This window comes from Salvelinus fontinalis, chromosome 5 (genome assembly GCF_029448725.1).
Source record: "Salvelinus fontinalis isolate EN_2023a chromosome 5, ASM2944872v1, whole genome shotgun sequence".
NCBI classification, from domain to species: domain Eukaryota; kingdom Metazoa; phylum Chordata; class Actinopteri; order Salmoniformes; family Salmonidae; genus Salvelinus; species Salvelinus fontinalis.
The window spans coordinates 534,982-556,778 of NC_074669.1; the positions used below are offsets into that span (position 1 = coordinate 534,982).

At 44.1% G+C, this 21,797-nt stretch overlaps 1 protein-coding gene across 1 annotated transcript in view; it reads left to right on the top strand.

Annotated features, from left to right (window-relative positions):
- LOC129854880 (plakophilin-3-like) overlaps window positions 1-21,453 on the top strand; it is a 67,402-nt gene extending 45,949 nt beyond the window's left edge. Inside the window, exons 11-17 of the mRNA XM_055922010.1 lie at window positions 2,063-2,180; window positions 3,395-3,559; window positions 3,718-3,900; window positions 5,530-5,683; window positions 5,954-6,149; window positions 11,861-11,948; window positions 19,391-21,453. Of these exons, the coding sequence (XP_055777985.1) occupies window positions 2,063-2,180; window positions 3,395-3,559; window positions 3,718-3,900; window positions 5,530-5,683; window positions 5,954-6,149; window positions 11,861-11,948; window positions 19,391-19,432 (946 nt within the window). The 3' untranslated portion in view covers window positions 19,433-21,453. The remainder of the gene's footprint in view (window positions 1-2,062; window positions 2,181-3,394; window positions 3,560-3,717; window positions 3,901-5,529; window positions 5,684-5,953; window positions 6,150-11,860; window positions 11,949-19,390) is intronic.
- Window positions 21,454-21,797: the final 344 nt, after the last annotated feature.

Genomic DNA, 21,797 nt, shown 5'->3' on the forward strand with positions numbered 1-21,797 from the left:
AACAGGGACAGTGGACTCGATGGGACAGTGTGGAGAAGAGGAAGATCAGCTGGAAGGATCTGTGGGCCATGGAAGCGAGGCGGTTGAGCTTTTCCATCAGAGCAACATATGACGTCCTTCCAACACCAGTTAATCTTCACCAATGGTATGGTGAAGATCCGGACTGTGCCCTCTGTTCCATGCCAGCCAACCTCGGGCACATTCTCACAGGGTGTAAAACAAGCCTCACCCAAGGACGCTACACTTGGCGTCCCAACCAAGTCCTAAAAACCTTGCGTCCGCCCTGGAGGCTAAACCACTGAAGAGCGGCTCTACACCATTAGAGCGAGACCAGCTGCGCTTGGCCCGCGACTGGAAAATGCTAGCTGACATTGGCCGGCAACTTGTGTTTCCTCCGGAGATCGCAACCACCACCCTAAGACCTGACATGGTGCTCTGGTCCCATTCGCTCAAGAAGGTCTTCATCATTGAGCTCACAGTACCCTGGGAGGACTCAGTAGATGAGGCTTATGAGTGAAAACATCTGCGCTATGCCGATCTAGCTGCCGAAGCACGGCATCATGGCTGGAACACAGAAGTCCGACCAGTGGAGGTGGGCTGCAGAGGTTTTGTGGCAACATCTACAACCAGACTGCTTAGAGACCTGGGAATTAAGGGCCAGAGCCAGCGTTCGGCAATCAAAGCTGTATCAGAGGCGGCAGAAGGCAGCAGTCAATGGCTCTGGATGAAGAGGAAAGACCCCAGCTGGGCCCCGAAGTGAGAGAGCCAGGAGGTATGCGGTCAACAATGCTTGACTCAGGGAGGAAGACGCCCCTGCCATGCATAGTCCCATGGGATGTTGGCTATCAACAACAAGGCAACTCCTATGACTAATTGGGAATGGGACGCAAGCGTAGGATTGATCACCCTGTCGCTGGCCGCCTTTGGGGAGGGTGTATAGTGTGAAAGGCCGAAACACCCTAGGAACTAAAGGTACACTACTGACGATGCGCTCCCCAAATTTCACCAGTCTCACTGTTCATGAACTCTAGGAAGTGCTTGCACAAAGGATAGTAACATCTCATCCTGTGTTCTTGGAATATTGATATGTCACTTCATTGACCCATTTCAGTTCATTGACATGTCAGTTCATTGATATGTCATTTCATTGATATGTCAGTTCATTGACCCATTTCAGTTCATTGACCCATTTCAGTTCATTGACTCATTTCAGTTCATTGATATGTCAGTGCATTGACCCATTTCACTTCATTGATATGTCAGTTCATTGATATGCCAGTTCATTGACACATTTCAGTTCATTGATATTTCAGTTCATTGATATGTCAGTTCTATGACCCATTTCAGTTCATTGATATGTCAGTTCATTGACCCATGCCAGTTCATTGACCCATTTCAGTTCATTGACATTTCAGTTCATTGATATGTCAGTTCATTGACCCATTTCAGTTCATTGATATGTCAGTTCATTGACAGTTCAGTTCATTGATATGTCAGTTCATTGACATTTCAGTTCATTGATATGTCAGTTCATTGACACATTTCAGTTCATTGATATTTCAGTTCATTGATATGTCAGTTCTATGACCCATTTCAGTTCATTGATATGCCAGTTCATTGACACATTTCAGTTCATTGATATTTCAGTTCATTGATATTTCAGTTCATTGATATTTCAGTTCATTGATATGTCAGTTCTATGACCCATTTCAGTTCATTGATATGCCAGTTCATTGACACATTTCAGTTCATTGATATTTCAGTTCATTGATATGTCAGTTCTATGACCCATTTCAGTTCATTGATATGTCAGTTCATTGACCCATGCCAGTTCATTGACCCATTTCAGTTCATTGACATTTCAGTTCATTGATATGTCAGTTCATTGACCCATTTCAGTTCATTGATATGTCAGTTCATTGACATTTCAGTTCATTGATATGTCAGTTCATTGACCCATTTCAGTTCATTGATATGTCAGCTCTTTGATAAATGTCAGTTCTTTGTTCTATGATTTATGTTTGCCTATCCCGTCTCTAACCTCTCACCCTGCTGTCCCCAGGAACCTGAGCTCAGTGAATGAGAAGACCAGACGGCAGATGCGGGAGACCAACGGTCTGGTGGATTCCCTGGTAGGATACATCCAGGCCTCGCTAGAGGACGGCAAGGTGGAGGAAAAGGTGAGAACTAGCTGCGTAGTGGACTGGAGTACAGATACTGGACTGGAGTGCAGATACTGGACTGGAGTGCAGATACTGGACTGGAGTGCAGATACTGGACTGGAGTACAGATACTGGACTGGAGTGCAGATACTGGACTGGAGTGCAGATACTGGACTGGAGTGCAGATACTGGACCGGAGTGCAGATACTGGACCGGAGTGCAGATACTGGACCGGAGTGCAGATACTGGACCGGAGTGCAGATACTGGACCGGAGTGCAGATACTGGACCGGAGTGCAGATACTGGACCGGAGTGCAGATACTGGACCGGAGTGCAGATACTGGACCGGAGTGCAGATACTGGACCGGAGTGCAGATACTGGACCGGAGTGCAGATACTGGACCGGAGTGCAGATACTGGACCGGAGTGCAGATACTGGACCGGAGTGCAGATACTGGACCGGAGTGCAGATACTGGACCGGAGTGCAGATACTGGACCGGAGTGCAGATACTGGACCGGAGTGCAGATAGTGGACCGGAGTGCAGATAGTGGACCGGAGTGCAGATAGTGGACCGGAGTGCAGATACTGGACCGGAGTGCAGATAGCGGACCGGAGTGCAGATACTGGACCGGAGTGCAGATAGTGGACCGGAGTGCAGATACTGGACCGGAGTGCAGATACTGGACCGGAGTGCAGATAGTGGACCGGAGTGCAGATACTGGACCGGAGTGCAGATACTGGACCGGAGTGCAGATACTGGACCGGAGTGCAGATACTGGACCGGAGTGCAGATAGTGGACCGGAGTGCAGATAGTGGACCGGAGTGCAGATAGTGGACCGGAGTGCAGATACTGGACCGGAGTGCAGATAGCGGACTGGAGTGCAGATAGCGGACTGGAGTGCAAATAGCGGACTGGAGTGCAAATAGCGGACTGGAGTGCAAATAGCGGATTGGAGTGCAGATAGCGGACTGGAGTGCAGATAGTGGACTGGAGTACAGATAGCGGACTGGAGTACAGATAGGAAAGTTACTTAGCCGTGTGGTATTTGTAGAACAATTGTCACAATGCGTAACTGTACCTTCAGTGTTTTTCTTCGATCAAGTGTCAAACGTGTCGTGATGGAAATTAAATAAAAACTCAACATTCTATGGTACATTTGTTTCTTGTGATAGCCTTACATTTTGGACTTTGATATTAAAACCTATTCAACTTGTGTGCTTGTGTCCAGGGAGTGGAGAACGCAGTGTGTGTTATGAGGAACCTCTCCTATCAGCTGTACAGTGAGATCCCGCCCTCGGCCATGCTACGTCTGGAAGGACCAACCAGAGGCCAGGACACCAGCAGGAGTGAAGCCATTGGTTGCTTCACCCCTCAGAGCAAGAAAGTAAAAAATGTATGTATCACAGTGTCAATCTTCTTCTTCTTCTTCTGTCAGTTTAGCAGTTGGACTGTCGTCTTGAATGTCTTCAGAATGACCCTGTCTGTGTCTAAACGGAAGTCCTTTATCACATCGCCTACATCACATTGACCCCTGACCTTCTCCTTTTACAGAAGATGAACCAGGACCTGGTTACATTCACGGAGGTGGCCCGCGTGCCCAAGGGTCTGGAGTGGCTGTGGCACCCCCAGGTGGTGGGGCTGTATAACCGCGTGCTGCAGGGCTGTGAGTTCAACTTCACCACCCGCGAGGCTGCAGCCGGGGCGCTGCAGAACATCACAGCTGGAGACAAGAGAGTGAGTGTTGATAATTCCCACTGCCAATGGTCCATCTCTCGTCACCATCTCACACCTATGGAGTCATCTCACCTCACGACCCGTCCCCTGGCGGTGTCAGATAGACTATGGAGTTATTTAACATCACGACCCGTCCCCTTGTGCGGACAGATAGACTATGGAGTTATTTAACACAACGACCCGTCCCCTTGTGCGGACAGATAGACTATGGAGTTATTTCACCTCACGACCCGTCCCCTAGTGGGGACAGATAGACTATGGAGTTATTTAACATCACGACCCGTCCCCTGGCGGTGTCAGATAGACTATGGAGTTATTTAACACACGACCCGTCCCCTGGCGGTGTCAGATAGACTATGGAGTTATTTAACCTCACGACCCGTCCCCTGGCGGTGTCAGATAGACTATGGAGTTATTTCACCTCACGACCCGTCCCCTGGCGGTGTCAGATAGACTATGGAGTTATTTAACCTCACGACCCGTCCCCTGGCGGTGTCAGATAGACTATGGAGTTATTTAACATCACGACCCGTCCCCTGGCGGTGTCAGATAGACTATGGAGTTATTTAACATCACGACCCGTCCCCTGGCGGTGTCAGATAGACTATGGAGTTATTTAACATCACGACCCGTCCCCTGGCGGTGTCAGATAGACTATGGAGTTATTTCACCTCACGACCCGTCCCCTGGCGGTGTCAGATAGACTATGGAGTTATTTAACCTCACGACCCGTCCCCTGGCGGTGTCAGATAGACTATGGAGTTATTTAACCTCACGACCCGTCCCCTGGCGGTGTCAGATAGACTATGGAGTTATTTAACCTCACGACCCGTCCCCTGGCGGTGTCAGATAGACTATGGAGTTATTTCACCTCACGACCCGTCCCCTGGCGGTGTCAGATAGACTATGGAGTTATTTCACCTCACGACCCGTCCCCTGGCGGTGTCAGATAGACTATGGAGTTATTTAACCTCACGACCCGTCCCCTGGCGGTGTCAGATAGACTATGGAGTTATTTAACATCACGACCCGTCCCCTGGCGGTGTCAGATAGACTATGGAGTTATTTAACATCACGACCCGTCCCCTTGTGGGGACAGATAGACTATGGAGTTATTTAACCTCACGGCCAGTCCCCTGGCGGTGTCAGATAGACTATGGAGTCACCTCACCACCCGTCTCCTGGCGGTGCCAGATAGACTAACTATGTGGTGATCTCACCTCACCACCCGTCCCCTGGCGGTGCCAGATAAACTAGGGGATCATAAACAGGCTCTTCAAACTATCCATGAAGCCTCTGTGACCAGGCCACTGATATGTGCTCTAGGGTCAGGTTTTTTTAAGGGACTTGGACACCTGACAATGAGAACTGCAACTCACATCACTCACATCAGTGAACTCTATAGCTCACTCAGCATTCATAGAACGACGACAGTGTCTCTCTAGCTGGGGTACTAGAGCCCCTGTGGGTACCTGGCCTTTCTACAGGGTGTAATTGACTCATAAGAAAATAGGCCTAATGATCATAAGGGTTTACTTCAGACAGAGCAAAACGGGATTGGGGGGGGGGTACTGTAATTAGTTTGATAAATACTAACGCAGAATGACCTTTCTCTCTTTTCCTCCTCAGTGGGCGGGGGTGCTGAGTCGTGTGGCTCTCGAGCAAGAGAGGATGCTTCCTGTGATGTTGGACAAACTGAGGACCAATAATGACCTGGAGCTGAGATCCCTCACCGGCTTCCTCAGAAACCTGTCACGCCATGCCAAGGACAAGAACGCCATGGGTCAGTCACCATGACCCTTTTATCAAATCCTTGATTGCCTCAGAACCTCATCCTCCAATAAGCTTTGAGAGGAAGGTGAACAATTCAAGGATGTCAATGTGAGATGTGTGGGAAGATTTGTGTTATTAACAAACGGAGGAAAACCCATTTGATTTCATGCTAGAGCAAGGACCAATCAGAAGAAGACTAACAAAGCCATCTATTTCAGGGCTGGATTTGACTGCCGTGTGGGATGAATTAAATTAGATCAACCCTTTTTCCTCCCTCTAGCAACCAAGACAGTGAACAACCTGGTGGACAAGCTGCCTGCTGACGGTCAGCAGAAAGAGCCGTCCAGCGACGTGGTGGTCAACATCTGTGGAGCGTTGAACAACCTGGTGACCTGCAGCGCCGTCGCAGCCCGGGACATCACTTTCTTTGACGGGCTGCAAAAACTGGTGGCCATCAAGAACTCCAACGACAGCAGGTACGGGATAAGGAGAAATATTGGTAGCAGTGTTTCTTGCTGCTGAGTCGTTCCACCGATTCCGTGTAATGTTTGACTTCACCTCATGTTGACATTCTGTCATAAAGAGGACATGTTTCACTTCATAAAAAACACATTTTCCCATCTCAAGAAGATACATTTAAAAAAATGACTATAGTAAGAGCCTGTTAAGTGCCAAATAAAGTAACAGGGTTGACCGTAACAGGGTTAAAGATTTCTTCTTAAATCAGCCATAAATACCCTTGTGACAGGGGGCAATGGTAGCTTGTTGTGTGCAACAGGGAGTAGCAATTGAATTGACAAAAACAATTGTCATCGCTTAAACATTTCTAGCCTGTCTATCTATTGGGTTACTCAAGTACCGGAGCATTGGTTCTCGGACCAACAGGCTCCGAGACAGCTTCTACCTCCAAGCCATACAACTGCTAAATAGTTCATTTAATGGTTACCCAGACTTCTGCACTGTCTCTATGCACACTCACAAGACTATATATACTGTGGCCTTCAGAAAGTATTCATACCCCCTTGACTTATTCCACATTTTGTTGTGTTACAGCCTGAATTCAAAACGGATTGAACACATTTTTTATCTCACCCATCTACACACAATACCCCATAATGAGTAGTATTCACACCCCTGAGTCAATACATGTTAAAATCACCTTTGACATCGGTTACAGCTGCGGGTCTTTCTGGGTAAGTCTCTAAGAGCTTTGCACACCTGGATTGTGCAATATTTGCACATTATTCTTAATCAAGTTGGTTGTTGATCATTGCTAGTCAGCCATTTTCAAGTCTTGTCATAGATTTTCAAGCCGATTTTAAGTCCAAAACTGTAACTATTGCCTCTCAGAAACATTCAATGTCGTCTTGGTAAGCAACTCCGCTTTTTTTGACCCATCTACCGATAAGTTCCCTTCTTTGCGAGACATTGGAAAACCTCCCTGGTGTTTGTGAGTGAATATGTGTTTGAAATGCACTGCTGGACTGAGGGACATTAGAGATAATTGTATGTGTGGGGTACAGAGATGAGGTAGTCGTTCAAAAGTCATGTTAAACACTATTATTTCACGCAGATGAATCAATTCAACTTATGTGACTTGTTATGCAAATGTTGACCCCTGAACTTATTCAGGCTTACCATAACAAAGGGGTTGAATACTTATTGACTCAAGACATTTCAGCTTTTCATTTTTAATTCATCTGTAAAAATTCCACTTTGGGGGTAAAGTGTGTAGGCCAGTGACACAAAATCTCAATTTAATCCATTTTAAATTCAGGCTGTAACACAACTAGATTTGGAAAAAGTCAAAGGTGTGAATACTTTCTGAAGGCTCTGTACACACACACACACACACACACACACACACACACACACACACACACACACACACACACACACACACATACACATACACATACACTACAATGACACTCTCACACAAAACCCACACACATTCACACACACTATTATTTGTATGATCATTGTTTTAACTCTGCATCGTTGGAAAGGGCTCCTAAGTCAGCATTTCACTGTTAAGTCTACACCTGTTGCATGTGACATAACATTTGATTTCATTTGATGCTATTCCTGACATCACAGCTCTGGCTCTGTGCTTCACGGTGCTGTATGGAGTTTTGACTGACATCACAGCTCTGGCTCTGTGCTTCACGGTGCTGTATGGGGTTTTGACTGACATCACAGCTCTGGCTCTGTTCTTCACGGTGCTGTATGGGGTTTTGACTGACATCACAGCTCTGGCTCTGTGCTTCACGGTGCTGTATGGGGTTTTGACTGACATCACAGCTCTGGCTCTGTGCTTCACGGTGCTGTATGGGGTTTTGACTGACATCACAGCTCTGGCTCTGTGCTTCACGGTGCTGTATGGGGTTTTGACTGACATCACAGCTCTGGCTCTGTGCTTCACGGTGCTGTATGGGGTTTTGACTGACATCACAGCTCTGGCTCTGTCCTTCACGGTGCTGTATGGGGTTTTGACTGACATCACAGCTCTGGCTCTGTGCTTCACGGTGCTGTATGGGGTTTTGACTGACATCACAGCTCTGGCTCTGTTCTTCACGGTGCTGTTTGGGGTTTTGACTGACATCACAGCTCTGGCTCTGTGCTTCACGGTGCTGTATGGGGTTTTGACTGACATCACAGCTCTGGCTCTGTGCTTCACGGTGCTGTATGGGGTTTTGACTGACATCACAGCTCTGGCTCTGTCCTTCACGGTGCTGTATGGGGTTTTGACTGACATCACAGCTCTGGCTCTGTGCTTCACGGTGCTGTATGGAGTTTTGACTGACATCACAGCTCTGGCTCTGTGCTTCACGGTGCTGTATGGAGTTTTGACTGACATCACAGCTCTGGCTCTGTCCTTCACGGTGCTGTATGGGGTTTTGACTGACATCACAGCTCTGGCTCTGTGCTTCACGGTGCTGTATGGAGTTTTGACTGACATCACAGCTCTGGCTCTGTGCTTCACGGTGCTGTATGGGGTTTTGACTGACATCACAGCTCTGGCTCTGTTCTTCACGGTGCTGTATGGGGTTTTGACTGACATCACAGCTCTGGCTCTGTGCTTCACGGTGCTGTATGGGGTTTTGACTGACATCACAGCTCTGGCTCTGTGCTTCACGGTGCTGTATGGGGTTTTGACTGACATCACAGCTCTGGCTCTGTGCTTCACGGTGCTGTATGGGGTTTTGACTGACATCACAGCTCTGGCTCTGTTCTTCACGGTGCTGTATGGGGTTTTGACTGACATCACAGCTCTGGCTCTGTGCTTCACGGTGCTGTATGGGGTTTTGACTGACATCACAGCTCTGGCTCTGTTCTTCACGGTGCTGTATGGGGTTTTGACTGACATCACAGCTCTGGCTCTGTGCTTCACGGTGCTGTATGGGGTTTTGACTGACATCACAGCTCTGGCTCTGTGCTTCACGGTGCTGTATGGGGTTTTGACTGACATCACAGCTCTGGCTCTGTGCTTCACGGTGCTGTATGGGGTTTTGACTGACATCACAGCTCTGGCTCTGTTCTTCACGGTGCTGTATGGGGTTTTGACTGACATCACAGCTCTGGCTCTGTGCTTCACGGTGCTGTATGGGGTTTTGACTGACATCACAGCTCTGGCTCTGTCCTTCACGGTGCTGTATGGGGTTTTGACTGACATCACAGCTCTGGCTCTGTGCTTCACGGTGCTGTATGGAGTTTTGACTGACATCACAGCTCTGGCTCTGTGCTTCACGGTGCTGTATGGGGTTTTGACTGACATCACAGCTCTGGCTCTGTTCTTCACGGTGCTGTATGGGGTTTTGACTGACATCACAGCTCTGGCTCTGTGCTTCACGGTGCTGTATGGGGTTTTGACTGACATCACAGCTCTGGCTCTGTGCTTCACGGTGCTGTATGGGGTTTTGACTGACATCACAGCTCTGGCTCTGTGCTTCACGGTGCTGTATGGGGTTTTGACTGACATCACAGCTCTGGCTCTGTTCTTCACGGTGCTGTATGGGGTTTTGACTGACATCACAGCTCTGGCTCTGTGCTTCACGGTGCTGTATGGGGTTTTGACTGACATCACAGCTCTGGCTCTGTTCTTCACGGTGCTGTATGGGGTTTTGACTGACATCACAGCTCTGGCTCTGTGCTTCACGGTGCTGTATGGGGTTTTGTCTGACATCACAGCTCTGGCTCTGTGCTTCACGGTGCTGTATGGGGTTTTGACTGACATCACAGCTCTGGCTCTGTGCTTCACGGTGCTGTATGGGGTTTTGACTGACATCACAGCTCTGGCTCTGTTCTTCACGGTGCTGTATGGGGTTTTGACTGACATCACAGCTCTGGCTCTGTGCTTCACGGTGCTGTATGGGGTTTTGACTGACATCACAGCTCTGGCTCTGTGCTTCACGGTGCTGTATGGGGTTTTGACTGACATCACAGCTCTGGCTCTGTGCTTCACGGTGCTGTATGGGGTTTTGACTGACAGCCGTTCTGAACTTGAGCACCTCGCAACAACAAGCTGTCCCCCGTCCCTCCTGCTAATTAGGCCATTTGTGCACGTTTGTTGTCGTCTGAGTGAGGGGGAAAATGCTGTAAATTAAGACGACTCTATGTATTTTGAAAGATGAGACGTTGAGGATTAATAATAAATACCGCTTTGACGTCATACAAGCCAAACACCTGAGTCCCAAATGTGCACTTCACATTTCCAAATCATAAAACTGATGTCCTATACAGTACAGTGCCAACGTTTATGATCACCGTGTCTGATGTACAGCTCCAAGATCACATGGGGTCATAACCCCTGGGTTGTGCTGAACAGAATGTGTTTGTCTATTGTGAAGACATTTTGCCGCCATAACACACGCCTGAGTGCACTCATGACTCCTCGTGACCTTGGGACTAGGAAGTCATGAGATTCTAAGGTTCTATCTCTGCAAAGCGTAGTTCTGAGCTATTGAGCAGCAAAGTTTTCACATCTCAGATCTCACACCTGTTTTGTAGTGAATTCTTCTTTATAACCCATTATAGTCTTAACCTTAAAGGTAGGTAATGACTGCAGAGTATTAAAATCCTGAGTCATTTGTAAATGTGTGGTTTTTAAGGAGGAATACGGTCGCAGCTTAAACCGCATGTCTCTGAAATTTTCATCTGGGTTCAGCTGTAAGGCTGACAATCCTGAATTAGACATGTTTAGTTTAAGAAAACTGTAGCTATTTGAATACAAAACATGATAGAATAACAGTATTTTACCAAGAAAGAGTCAGAACACATCATCAAATACTTTAAGAATTGTATTATGATCATCAGAATAATTACTGTCATCACTGACAACGATGTGACGACAATCATTTACTTTAAGATTTCTGACGATGTTTAGTTTTTTTGCTTGTGTGCCATTACTGCTGGCTAGACTAGCCTAGACCATATTTAGAGGCAGATGGCAAAGACGTGTTCTGATTGGTCCGTCTGTATTTGTTCAGGCTTGTGATTGGATTGCAGATATAACCTTATAGTGCCCAAGTTCCAAATGGTTTCATGCAGATAGATCTTTGTAGTTTTTAATAATTTTTTTCACATAAAATGTACTTTACAAAATAAAATCTAACTCCACAGACATAAAACCATCTAAAGGTCAATTATATGTGACAAACAAATTTTTTTGACAAAAATGTCATGGAGAATCATGTTGTCCCAAAGTCTTGTCCTTTCTGTGTGCACCAAAATGATTATGTGTTTCTCTAAATTGCCTTGTGAAGCATAACACTGTAGGATTGTATTTTAGAACGTAGAACTTTAGAACGTAGAACTTTAGAACGTAGAACTTTAGAACATAGAACTTAGCTAGTTACCTTAGCAATAGAACAGCCTTTCAAATGATGCTCACCTGACCCAGATTGAGATCTATAACGGACCGTTTGTTGTTGTGTGATGTCGGGGATAATTGTGTGATGTCGGGGATGCAGGTTTGCTTTACAAAACAAAACAATGACAAGTGTGCTTGCTCTAGGTCCTCAACGGCACCTTGTCATTTTTTCTGTCTTAGGTTGCACCCACCCCACATTTTCCAGCAATTAGAGCGAATCTCAGTCCAACTGCTAGTTCATAACCTGGTCTTTATGTTGTCTCTCTTGTAGCCCTGCTAGTTCATAATCTAGTCTTTATGTTGTCTCTCTTGTAGTCCTGGGAAGCTGAAAGCAGCCAAAGCCGCTGCCACAGTCCTCTGCAACATGTTCCAATACAAGAAGCTGCACAAGGACTACAAACAGGTGAGAAATACCCCTGGAAAATGGTGGAGCGGAGGACCATAGACTACTGGAGAATGGTAGAGAGGAGGTTCATAGACTACTGGAGAATGGTAGAGAGGAGGATCATAGACTACTGGAGAATGGTAGAGAGGAGATCATAGACTACTGGAGAATGGTATAGAGGAGGATCATAGACTACTGGAGAATGGTAGAGAGGAGGATCATAGACTACTGGAGAATGGTAGAGAGGAGGATCATAGACTACTGGAGAATGGTAGAGAGGAGGATCATAGACTACTGGAGAATGGTAGAGAGGAGGTTCATAGACTACTGGAGAATGGTAGAGAGGAGGTTCATAGACTACTGGAGAATGGTAGAGAGGAGGATCATAGACTACTGGAGAATGGTAGAGAGGAGGACCATAGACTACTAGAGAATGGTAGAGAGGAGGATCATAGACTACTAGAGAATGGTAGAGAGGAGGTTCATAGACTACTAGAGAATGGTAGAGAGGAGGATCATAGACTACTGGAGAATGGTAGAGAGGAGGTTCATAGACTACTGGAGAATGGTAGAGAGGAGGATCATAGACTACTAGAGAATGGTAGAGAGGAGGATCATAGACTACTGGAGAATGGTAGAGAGGAGGATCATAGACTACTAGAGAATGGTAGACAGGAGGATCATAGACTACTGGAGAATGGTAGAGAGGAGGATCATAGACTACTAGAGAATGGTAGAGAGGAGGATCATAGACTACTGGAGAATGGTAGAGAGGAGGTTCATAGACTACTGGAGAATGGTAGAGAGGAGGATCATAGACTACTGGAGAATGGTAGAGAGGAGGATCATAGACTACTGGAGAATGGTAGAGAGGAGGATCATAGACTACTGGAGAATGGTAGAGAGGAGGTTCATAGACTACTAGAGAATGGTAGAGAGGAGGTTCATAGACTACTGGAGAATGGTAGAGAGGAGGATCATAGACTACTAGAGAATGGTAGAGAGGAGGTTCATAGACTACTGGAGAATGGTAGAGAGGAGGATCATAGACTACTGGAGAATGGTAGAGAGGAGGATCATAGACTACTGGAGAATGGTAGAGAGGAGGTTCATAGACTACTAGAGAATGGTAGAGAGGAGGATCATAGACTACTGGAGAATGGTAGAGAGGAGGATCATAGACTACTGGAGAATGGTAGAGAGGAGGATCATAGACTACTGGAGAATGGTAGAGAGGAGGTTCATAGACTACTGGAGAATGGTAGAGAGGAGGATCATAGACTACTGGAGAATGGTAGAGAGGAGGTTCATAGACTACTAGAGAATGGTAGAGAGGAGGATCATAGACTACTGGAGAATGGTAGAGAGGAGGATCATAGACTACTGGAGAATGGTAGAGAGGAGGATCATAGACTACTGGAGAATGGTAGAGAGGAGGATCATAGACTACTAGAGAATGGTAGAGCGGAGGATCATAGACTACTGGAGAATGGTAGAGAGGAGGATCATAGACTACTGGAGAATGGTAGAGCGGAGGATCATAGACTACTGGAGAATGGTAGAGCGGAGGATCATAGACTACTGGAGAATGGTAGAGAGGAGGATCATAGACTACTGGAGAATGGTAGAGAGGAGGATCATAGACTACTGGAGAATGGTAGAGAGGAGGTTCATAGACTACTGGAGAATGGTAGAGAGGAGCTTTCTATAGGAAGTACTGATACATCACATGGTATAATGTTCGGGTACTTTCAGAGGAGCTTATTTTTCAGTAAGCAACTACATGTAACATCTCTCAAAGTCTAGATGGTGTGTATCATAGACTTTATAAAACAACTGTCTGAATACAATATGAGGAACCCAGATTCCTGTGGACATTGGTTAATAATGAGTAGGGAGGGGATGCCCTGAAAAATGCATCTCCTTTTCCTGTTGCTCTACGTTCAACTACAGTGGAGCTGTCTGTTGTCTCCTCTTGTCTGGTGGAGAATCAGAGCTTTCAACTACAGTAGAGCTGTCTGTTGTCTCCTCTTGTCTGGTGGAGAATCAGAGCTTTCAACTACAGTAGAGCTGTCTGCTGTCTCCTCTTGTCTGGTGGAGAATCAGAGCTTTCAACTACAGTAGAGCTGTCTGCTGTCTCCTCTTGTCTGGTGGAGAATCAGAACTTTTTATCTGTCATTCACATGCATGCATGTACCCAAACACACACACACACACACACACACACACACACACACACACACACACGTTGTAAAGTAAATGATCAGTGCTTAGATATACAGCTGGGGAACTCTCACCTAGTCGTTCACCTCGAAGTGAGTGGATGACTGTAGAATCCAGCCCTCATTCCTGTGTATGTGTGTGTGTGTGTGTGTGTGTGTGTGTGTGTGTGTGTGTGTGTGTGTGTGTGTGTGTGTGTGTGTGTGTGTGTGTGTGTGTTGTGTGTGCATAGGAGCACACATGTTTGTGTGTGCGTGTGACGTTGTTTTGCATTCCGTTAACCAGCCTTGAGGATAGGGAGGGTTGAAACAAGAAAAGATAGACCCCTAACGGTTAGGCAGCAGCTAAACTAGTGGTTAGAGCGTTGGGACAGTCACCGAGAGGTCCGAACACCTGAGCCCCACCAGGTGAACATGTGTCCTTGTGCCCTTGAGCAAGGCACTTCACCCTAATTTGCTCCAGGGGCGCTGTACTGCTATGACTGACCCTGTAAAACAAACACATTTCACTGAACCTAGTTGTTTTTGTTCCTACTTAATATAATCCTTATGCTCACACACAGTAATATAGAAATATCTGCCATTTAGCAGACTCTTTTATCCAAAGCGGCATACATGCTTAGATTTTACGTATGGGTGGCCCCAGCGGGAATCAAACCCACGATATATGCTTTTGTAAGCGCCACGCACTACCGATTGATACACACACACACACACACACACACACACACACACACACACACACACACACACACACACACACACACTTAGGGAGAGGCTTGCTAGAATGATTGCTGTTTTAGATTGTGGTTAGCCCTACCTAAAGGGTGCAGCTCTCTATCTATCATAATTTCCTGGTGAACAAGTCCCAACACACCCAAAATATCTGCCTCCCTCTACAGTACCTGCGTGCTTCTTCTCCACGGAATGTTTTTTCAGTAGAACTATTTGAACAGTTTGTCACAAAAGAAACAATTCCAAACATGTTCCACATTTCCACGTGTTATAAACTCCTTGGGACTGAGTTCTGTTAGAACGTCTCTGGTAGGTTGTTACACCTTCTGGACATTAGACAGCAACATGAATTACTGTACAGGCAGTGTGTGTCAAGCTCAAAGGTCACACGCACTGAATTTTTTACTTGACACAGTTACTCTCCTTTTCTGAGGTTCAATGTTAGCCTGGTCCCAGATTAGTATGTTAGCCTGGTCCCAGATTAGTATGTTAGCCTGGTCCCAGATTAGTATGTTAGCCTGGTCCCAGATTAGTATGTTAGCCTGGTCCCAGATTAGTATGTTAGCCTGGTCCCAGATTAGTATGTTAGCCTGGTCCCAGATTAGTATGTTAGCCTGGTCCCAGATTAGTATGTTAGCCTGGTCCCAGATTAGTATGTTAGCCTGGTCCCAGATCAGTATGTTAGCCTGGTCCCAGATTAGTATGTTAGCCTGGTCCCAGATTAGTATGTTAGCCTGGTCCCAGATTAGTATGTTAGCCTGGTCCCAGATTAGTATGTTAGCCTGGTCCCAGATCAGTATGTTAGCCTGGTCCCAGATCAGTATGTTAGCCTGGTCCCAGATTAGTATGTTAGCCTGGTCCCAGATTAGTATGTTAGCCTGGTCCCAGATTAGTATGTTAGCCTGGTCCCAGATTAGTATGTTAGCCTGGTCCCAGATTAGTATGTTAGCCTGGTCCCAGATTAGTATGTTAGCCTGGTCCCAGATTAGTATGTTAGCCTGGTCCCAGATCAGTATGTTAGCCTGGTCCCAGATTAGTATGTTAGCCTGGTCCCAGATTAGTATGTTAGCCTGGTCTCAGATCAGTATGTTAGCCTGGTCCCAGATTAGTATGTTAGCCTGGTCCCAGATTAGTATGTTAGCCTGGTCCCAGATCAGCATGTTAGCCTGGTCCCAGATCAGCATGTTAGCCTGGTCCCAGATCAGCATGTTAGCCTGGTCCCAGATTAGTATGTTAGCCTGGTCCCAGATCAGTATATTAGCCTGGTCCCAGATCAGTATGTTAGTATATTAGCCTAGTACCAGATCAGTATGTTAGTATATTAGTCTGGTCCCAGATCAGTATGTTAGTATATTAGCCTGGTCCCAGATCAGTATGTTAGTACATTAGCCTGGTCCCAGATCAGTATGTTTTTCTCCCATTTATTTGTCTTAATACTATATTAACAAAATTTGAAATATTTATTTTTGATAGACCAGTAGTTAATTGCGTTGAGCCAGTAACTTTAAGGTTGCTGCTTTGTATCCCTAAGGCGACTAGGTGAAAAGTCTGTCAATGTGCCCCTGAGCAAGGCACTTAACCCTAATTGCTGTTGTAAGCTGCACTGGATAACAGCGTCTGCTAAAATATGTAAAGGTACAAACTATTTTTTTTCTTCAGTGCAACTACTGATCAAAAGTTTTAATAATTTTACTTTTTTTCATTTTTAACTATTTTCTACATTGTAGATGTAACGTAACGGGTCGTTCTCCTCCTCTGACGAGGAGGAGCAAGGATCGGACCAAAATGCAGCGGGTGATGAATACATGATGAATTTATTTAGACAAGACGAAACACGAAGTACACTTGAATAAATTACAAAGTAACAAAAACGACGTAGACCGACCTGAACATGAGAACTTACATAAAACGAAGAACGCACGAACAGGAACAGACTAGACAAACGAAACAGTCCCGTGTGGTACAAACACTGTCACGGAAGACAATCACCCACAAACAAACAGTGAGAACAGCTTACCTTAATATGGTTCTCAATCAGAGGAAACGTCAAACACCTGCCCCTGATTGAGAACCATATAAGGCTAATTAACCATGAACCTAAACAAGAAACAAATAACATAGACTGCCCACCCCAACTCACGCCCTGACCATACTAAACAAATACAAAAACAACAGAAAACAGGTCAGGAACGTGACAGTAGAATAATAGTGAAGACATCAAAACTTATGAAATAACACATATGGAATCAAGTAGTAACCAAAAAAAGTGTTTAAAAAAAAATATGTATATATATTTTATATTTCCAACAGTCTTGAAGGAGTTCCCACATATGCTGAGCACTTGTTGGCTGCTTTTCCTTCACTGTGCGGTCCGACTCATCCGAAACCATCTCAATTTGGTTGAGGTCAGGGGACTGTGGAGGCCAGGTCATCTGATGCAGCACTTCACTCTCCTTCTTGGTAAAATAACCCTTACACAGCTTGGAGGTGTGTTGGGTCATTGTCCTACTGAAAAACAATTGATAGTCCCACTAAGCCCAAACCAGATGGGATGGGATATCACTACAGAATGCTGTGGTAGCTATGCTGGTTGAGTGTGCCTTGAATTCTCAATATATCAGTGACAGTGTCACCAGCAAAGCATCCCCACACCATAACACCTCCTCCTCCATGCTTTACGGTGGGAAATACACATGCGGAGATCATCCGTTCACCCACACTGAGTCTCACAAAGACACAACGTTTTGAACCAAAAATCTCCAATTTGGACTCATCAGACCAAAGGACAGATTTCCACCGGTCTACTGTTCATTGCTCATGTTTCTTGGCCCAAGCAAGTCTCTTCTTCTTATTGGTGTCCTTTAGTAGTGGTTTCTTTGCATCAATTCGACTATGAAGGCCTGATTCACACAAATCAAATCAAATGTATTTATATAGCCCTTCGTACATCAGCTGATATCTCAAAGTGCTATACAGAAACACAGCCTAAAACCCCAAACAGCAAGCAATGCAGGTGTAGAAGCACACAGTCTCCTCTGAACAGTTGATGTTGAGATGTGTCTGTTACTTGAACTCTGTGAAGCATTTATTTGGGCGGCAATTTCTGAGGCTGGTAACTCTAATGAACTTATTGTCTGCAGCAGAGGTAACGCTGGGTCTTCCTTTCCTGTGGCGGTCCTCATGAGAGCCAGTTTCATCATAGTGCTTGATGGTTTTTGCGACTGCACAAAGTTCTTGAAATGTTCCCTATTGACTGACCTTCATGTCTTAAAGTAATGATGGACTGTAATTTCTCTTTCTTTATTTGAGCTGTTCTTGCCATGATATGGACTTGGGTCTTTTACTAAATAGGGCTATCTTCTGTATACCCCCCCCCCCCCCCCCCCTACCTTGTCACAACACAACTGATTGGCTCAAACGCATTAAGAAGGAAAGGACGTCCACAAATGAACTTTTAACATGGCACACCTGTTAATTGAAATGCATTCCAGGGGACTACCTCATGAAGCTGGTTGAGAGAATGCCAAGAGTGTGCAAAGCTGTCATCAAGGCAAAGGGTGGCAATTTGAAGAATCTGAAACCTAAAATATATTTTGATTTATTTAACCCTTTTTTGGGTCCTACATTATTCCATATTTGTTATTTCATTGTTTTGATGTCTTCACTATTATTCTACAATGTAGAAAATAGTAAAAGTAAAGAAAAACCCTTGAATGAGTAGGTGTTCTAAAACGTTTGACCGGTAGTGTATGTCAACTCTGTCAGACACCAACAAGTGTTTAAAGGCCTTGATTTGTTTATTCTAACATGAGATTATTCAAATATGTAATACAATGTTTTATAGCACTATTAAAAACATTTTGGCATGTTTTTCTAGATTTTGAACACAAAACAACATTTATAAAGCAAACATTATCCCTTAGGCCTAGCATAGAATATACTTCCATTGTTTGATGTGACAAAGTAATCGATCTTAAAGGAAAAGTCCACCCAAAAACTATAATTTGGTATTTGTTTCATTAGTCCTTTGTTGGCATAGTCCCAAAATGTTTTGTTTGTCAGCAATCACGTTTTCAAAATACAGAAATCGTCCCCATACTGTATAATACATTTTGCTGCGTTTTGCAACAATGGACTAATGAAACAAATACCAAAAGAGAGTTTTTAGGTCTTTGTTTTCCTCTATCACTGGCGGTTAGTCAGTGATTTGAATTAACAACAAATACTCAACACAGACCTCAAATGTTTGCCTCTAAATTTTTTTGTTCAATTACAAACATTTGTAAAATATTAAAAATGAAAACATAAAAATTAGATCAGATCTTTCAGCACTGATGGAGTTAATGTTTTACGGAGTTGACAAAAATTAAATTTTTCTTAATTCAAGGGGTTATACACAGTTGTCATTGTCATTCTGGACTAACAGATCTGGGACAAAGCTAACAGTTTAATACATACTTTGATTATATGCCCTGACAAAATGTCTCTCATGTTTGTGTTTTACAGAAAGGGTTCACACGACCAGACTTTGCAGACATGACAATCTAAAAAACAGGAACAGATACAATGTCTCTCTCCTTCTGCCAAGCGGCTGGAAACGTATCTGAACACTTCAGTGGTCAAAGACTGGTCTGTACAACTGGAAACATTGCTCCTTGGGCTACTTCCTACTTACGCACACATGGAGTTGGATGAACTATACTACAGTGCAAGCGACAACAAAGATGGAACCTGTTTAGGGACGACCTTCATGGTGGACTATGATGATAACGGACACCCTTTTCCTTGTGCGCTTGAATACCATATGTATTCAATGCTATATGTTGAATTTAATATATATATTCAATGCTATAAGTTGAATGTAATATGATATGTATTCAATGCTGTAGCTTGAGTGCTGTATGTTCTATATGGTGGAATCAGGGACTTTTTTCTCAATGCAACCAGTCACTCTGCTGTAACCAATAATGCTATGACTCGTTTCTCCTGCCTTAGCAAGCGTTGGTTTGACACAATCCCAAAGTCTTCAGGCCCCCATTTTGTTAACCCTGGTCCCTGATCAGTTTGTGCTGTATAGCCTACACGTATGGCCATTGTCACAAAACAACACAAAACTGCTAGTAAAAGGGATGGTTTGCAATCAATGGTGCTTTTACTTTTGCTGAAGGGTTGAAATATTGATGTTGTTCATTGTGTTTTGTATTAGTTTGGTGTTAGTTATTTCTCAGACAGAAACTAGAGTATCACTGAGTTATAATGAGTTATAAACCAGAGTATCACTGAGTTATAATGAGTTATAAACCAGAGTATCACTGAGTTATAATGAGTTATAAACCAGAGTATCACTGAGTTATAATGAGTTATAAACCAGAGTATCACTGAGTTATAATGAGTTATAAACCAGAGTATTACTGAGTTATAATGAGTTATAAACCAGAGTATCACTGAGTTATAATGAGTTATAAACCAGAGTATCACTGAGTTATAATGAGTTATAAACCAGAGTATCACTGAGTTATAATGAGTTATAAACCAGAGTATCACTGAGTTATAATGAGTTATAAACCACAGTATCACTGAGTTATAATGAGTTATAAACCACAGTATCACTGAGTTATAATGAGTTATAAACCACAGTATCACTGAGTTATGAACCACAGTATCACTGAGTCATAATGAGTTATAAACCAGAGTATCACTGAGTTATCTGAGTTATAATGAGTTATAAACCGCAGTATCACTGAGTTATAATGAGTTATAAACCAGAGTATCGCTGAGTTATGAGTTATAAACCACAGTATCACTGAGTTATAAACCAGAGTATCACTGAGTTATAAACCAGAGTATCACTGAGTTATGAGTTATAAACCAGAGTATCGCTGAGAGTTATAATGAGTTATAAACCAGAGTATCACTGAGTTATGAGTTATAAACCAGAGTATCACTGAGCGTTATAATGAGTTATAAACCACACTATCACTGAGTTATAAACCAGAGTATCACTGAGTTATGAGTTATACACCAGAGTATCACTGAGTTATAAGTTATAAACCAGAGTATCACTGAGTTATGAGTTATAAACTAGAGTATCGCTGAGCGTTATAATGAGTTATAAACCAGAGTATCACTGAGTTATGAGTTATAAACCAGAGTATCACTGAGAGTTATAATGAGTTATAAACCAGTGTATCACTGAGCGTTATAATGAGTTGTAAACCAGAGTGTCGCTGAGCGTTATAATGAGTTGTAAATTAGAACTGAATGTATGTTTTTATGGATGTGTGGAAAAACTGAACTACTGACACCTGCATGAATGACCTACAATTATGACTCAGAAAGGGAATCATGCGATTGCTTTTAAAGCTTTACACAGTGGCTTACACATTTATTTACTTCATAGAGAAGACAGAGAACTGCTTTGTGTCCATCATTAGACTATGAGACCCTTCTCATTTCCATTTACGATATGAAAAAATAATCAACTATTTTTACAATGTGCTTTTTAACTGTTAACTGCAGGTCGAATAAAATCTGCATCGTTTGTAACTAATAAAGCTGACGTCAATGAAGGAGTTTTGTTATTGAGTATGAGAATAGAAAATAGATGTTGTTTTGAGGTTTCACATCAACCAGGGTCAGAATGTTTTAGTGAACAAACAATACATTGGACATGCATTAAATACTATATGAAAAACTCTGGGCCTTAGCTTTACCTGGTCAGGTCATGTGTTCAGGAAAAACTTCTGCTCTTTCGTAACAGCATTTGTGCTCCATGCAGAAGACCGTGTTTTGAGAGCATCAATTCTGACAGACTGACTGATCTACAAATCAACTTGCTTCCTAAATAACTGCTCTATGGATAAGAGCAATTGATAAGAGGTAAATGAGTAAGCTGTTTGGAAAAGTGGATTGT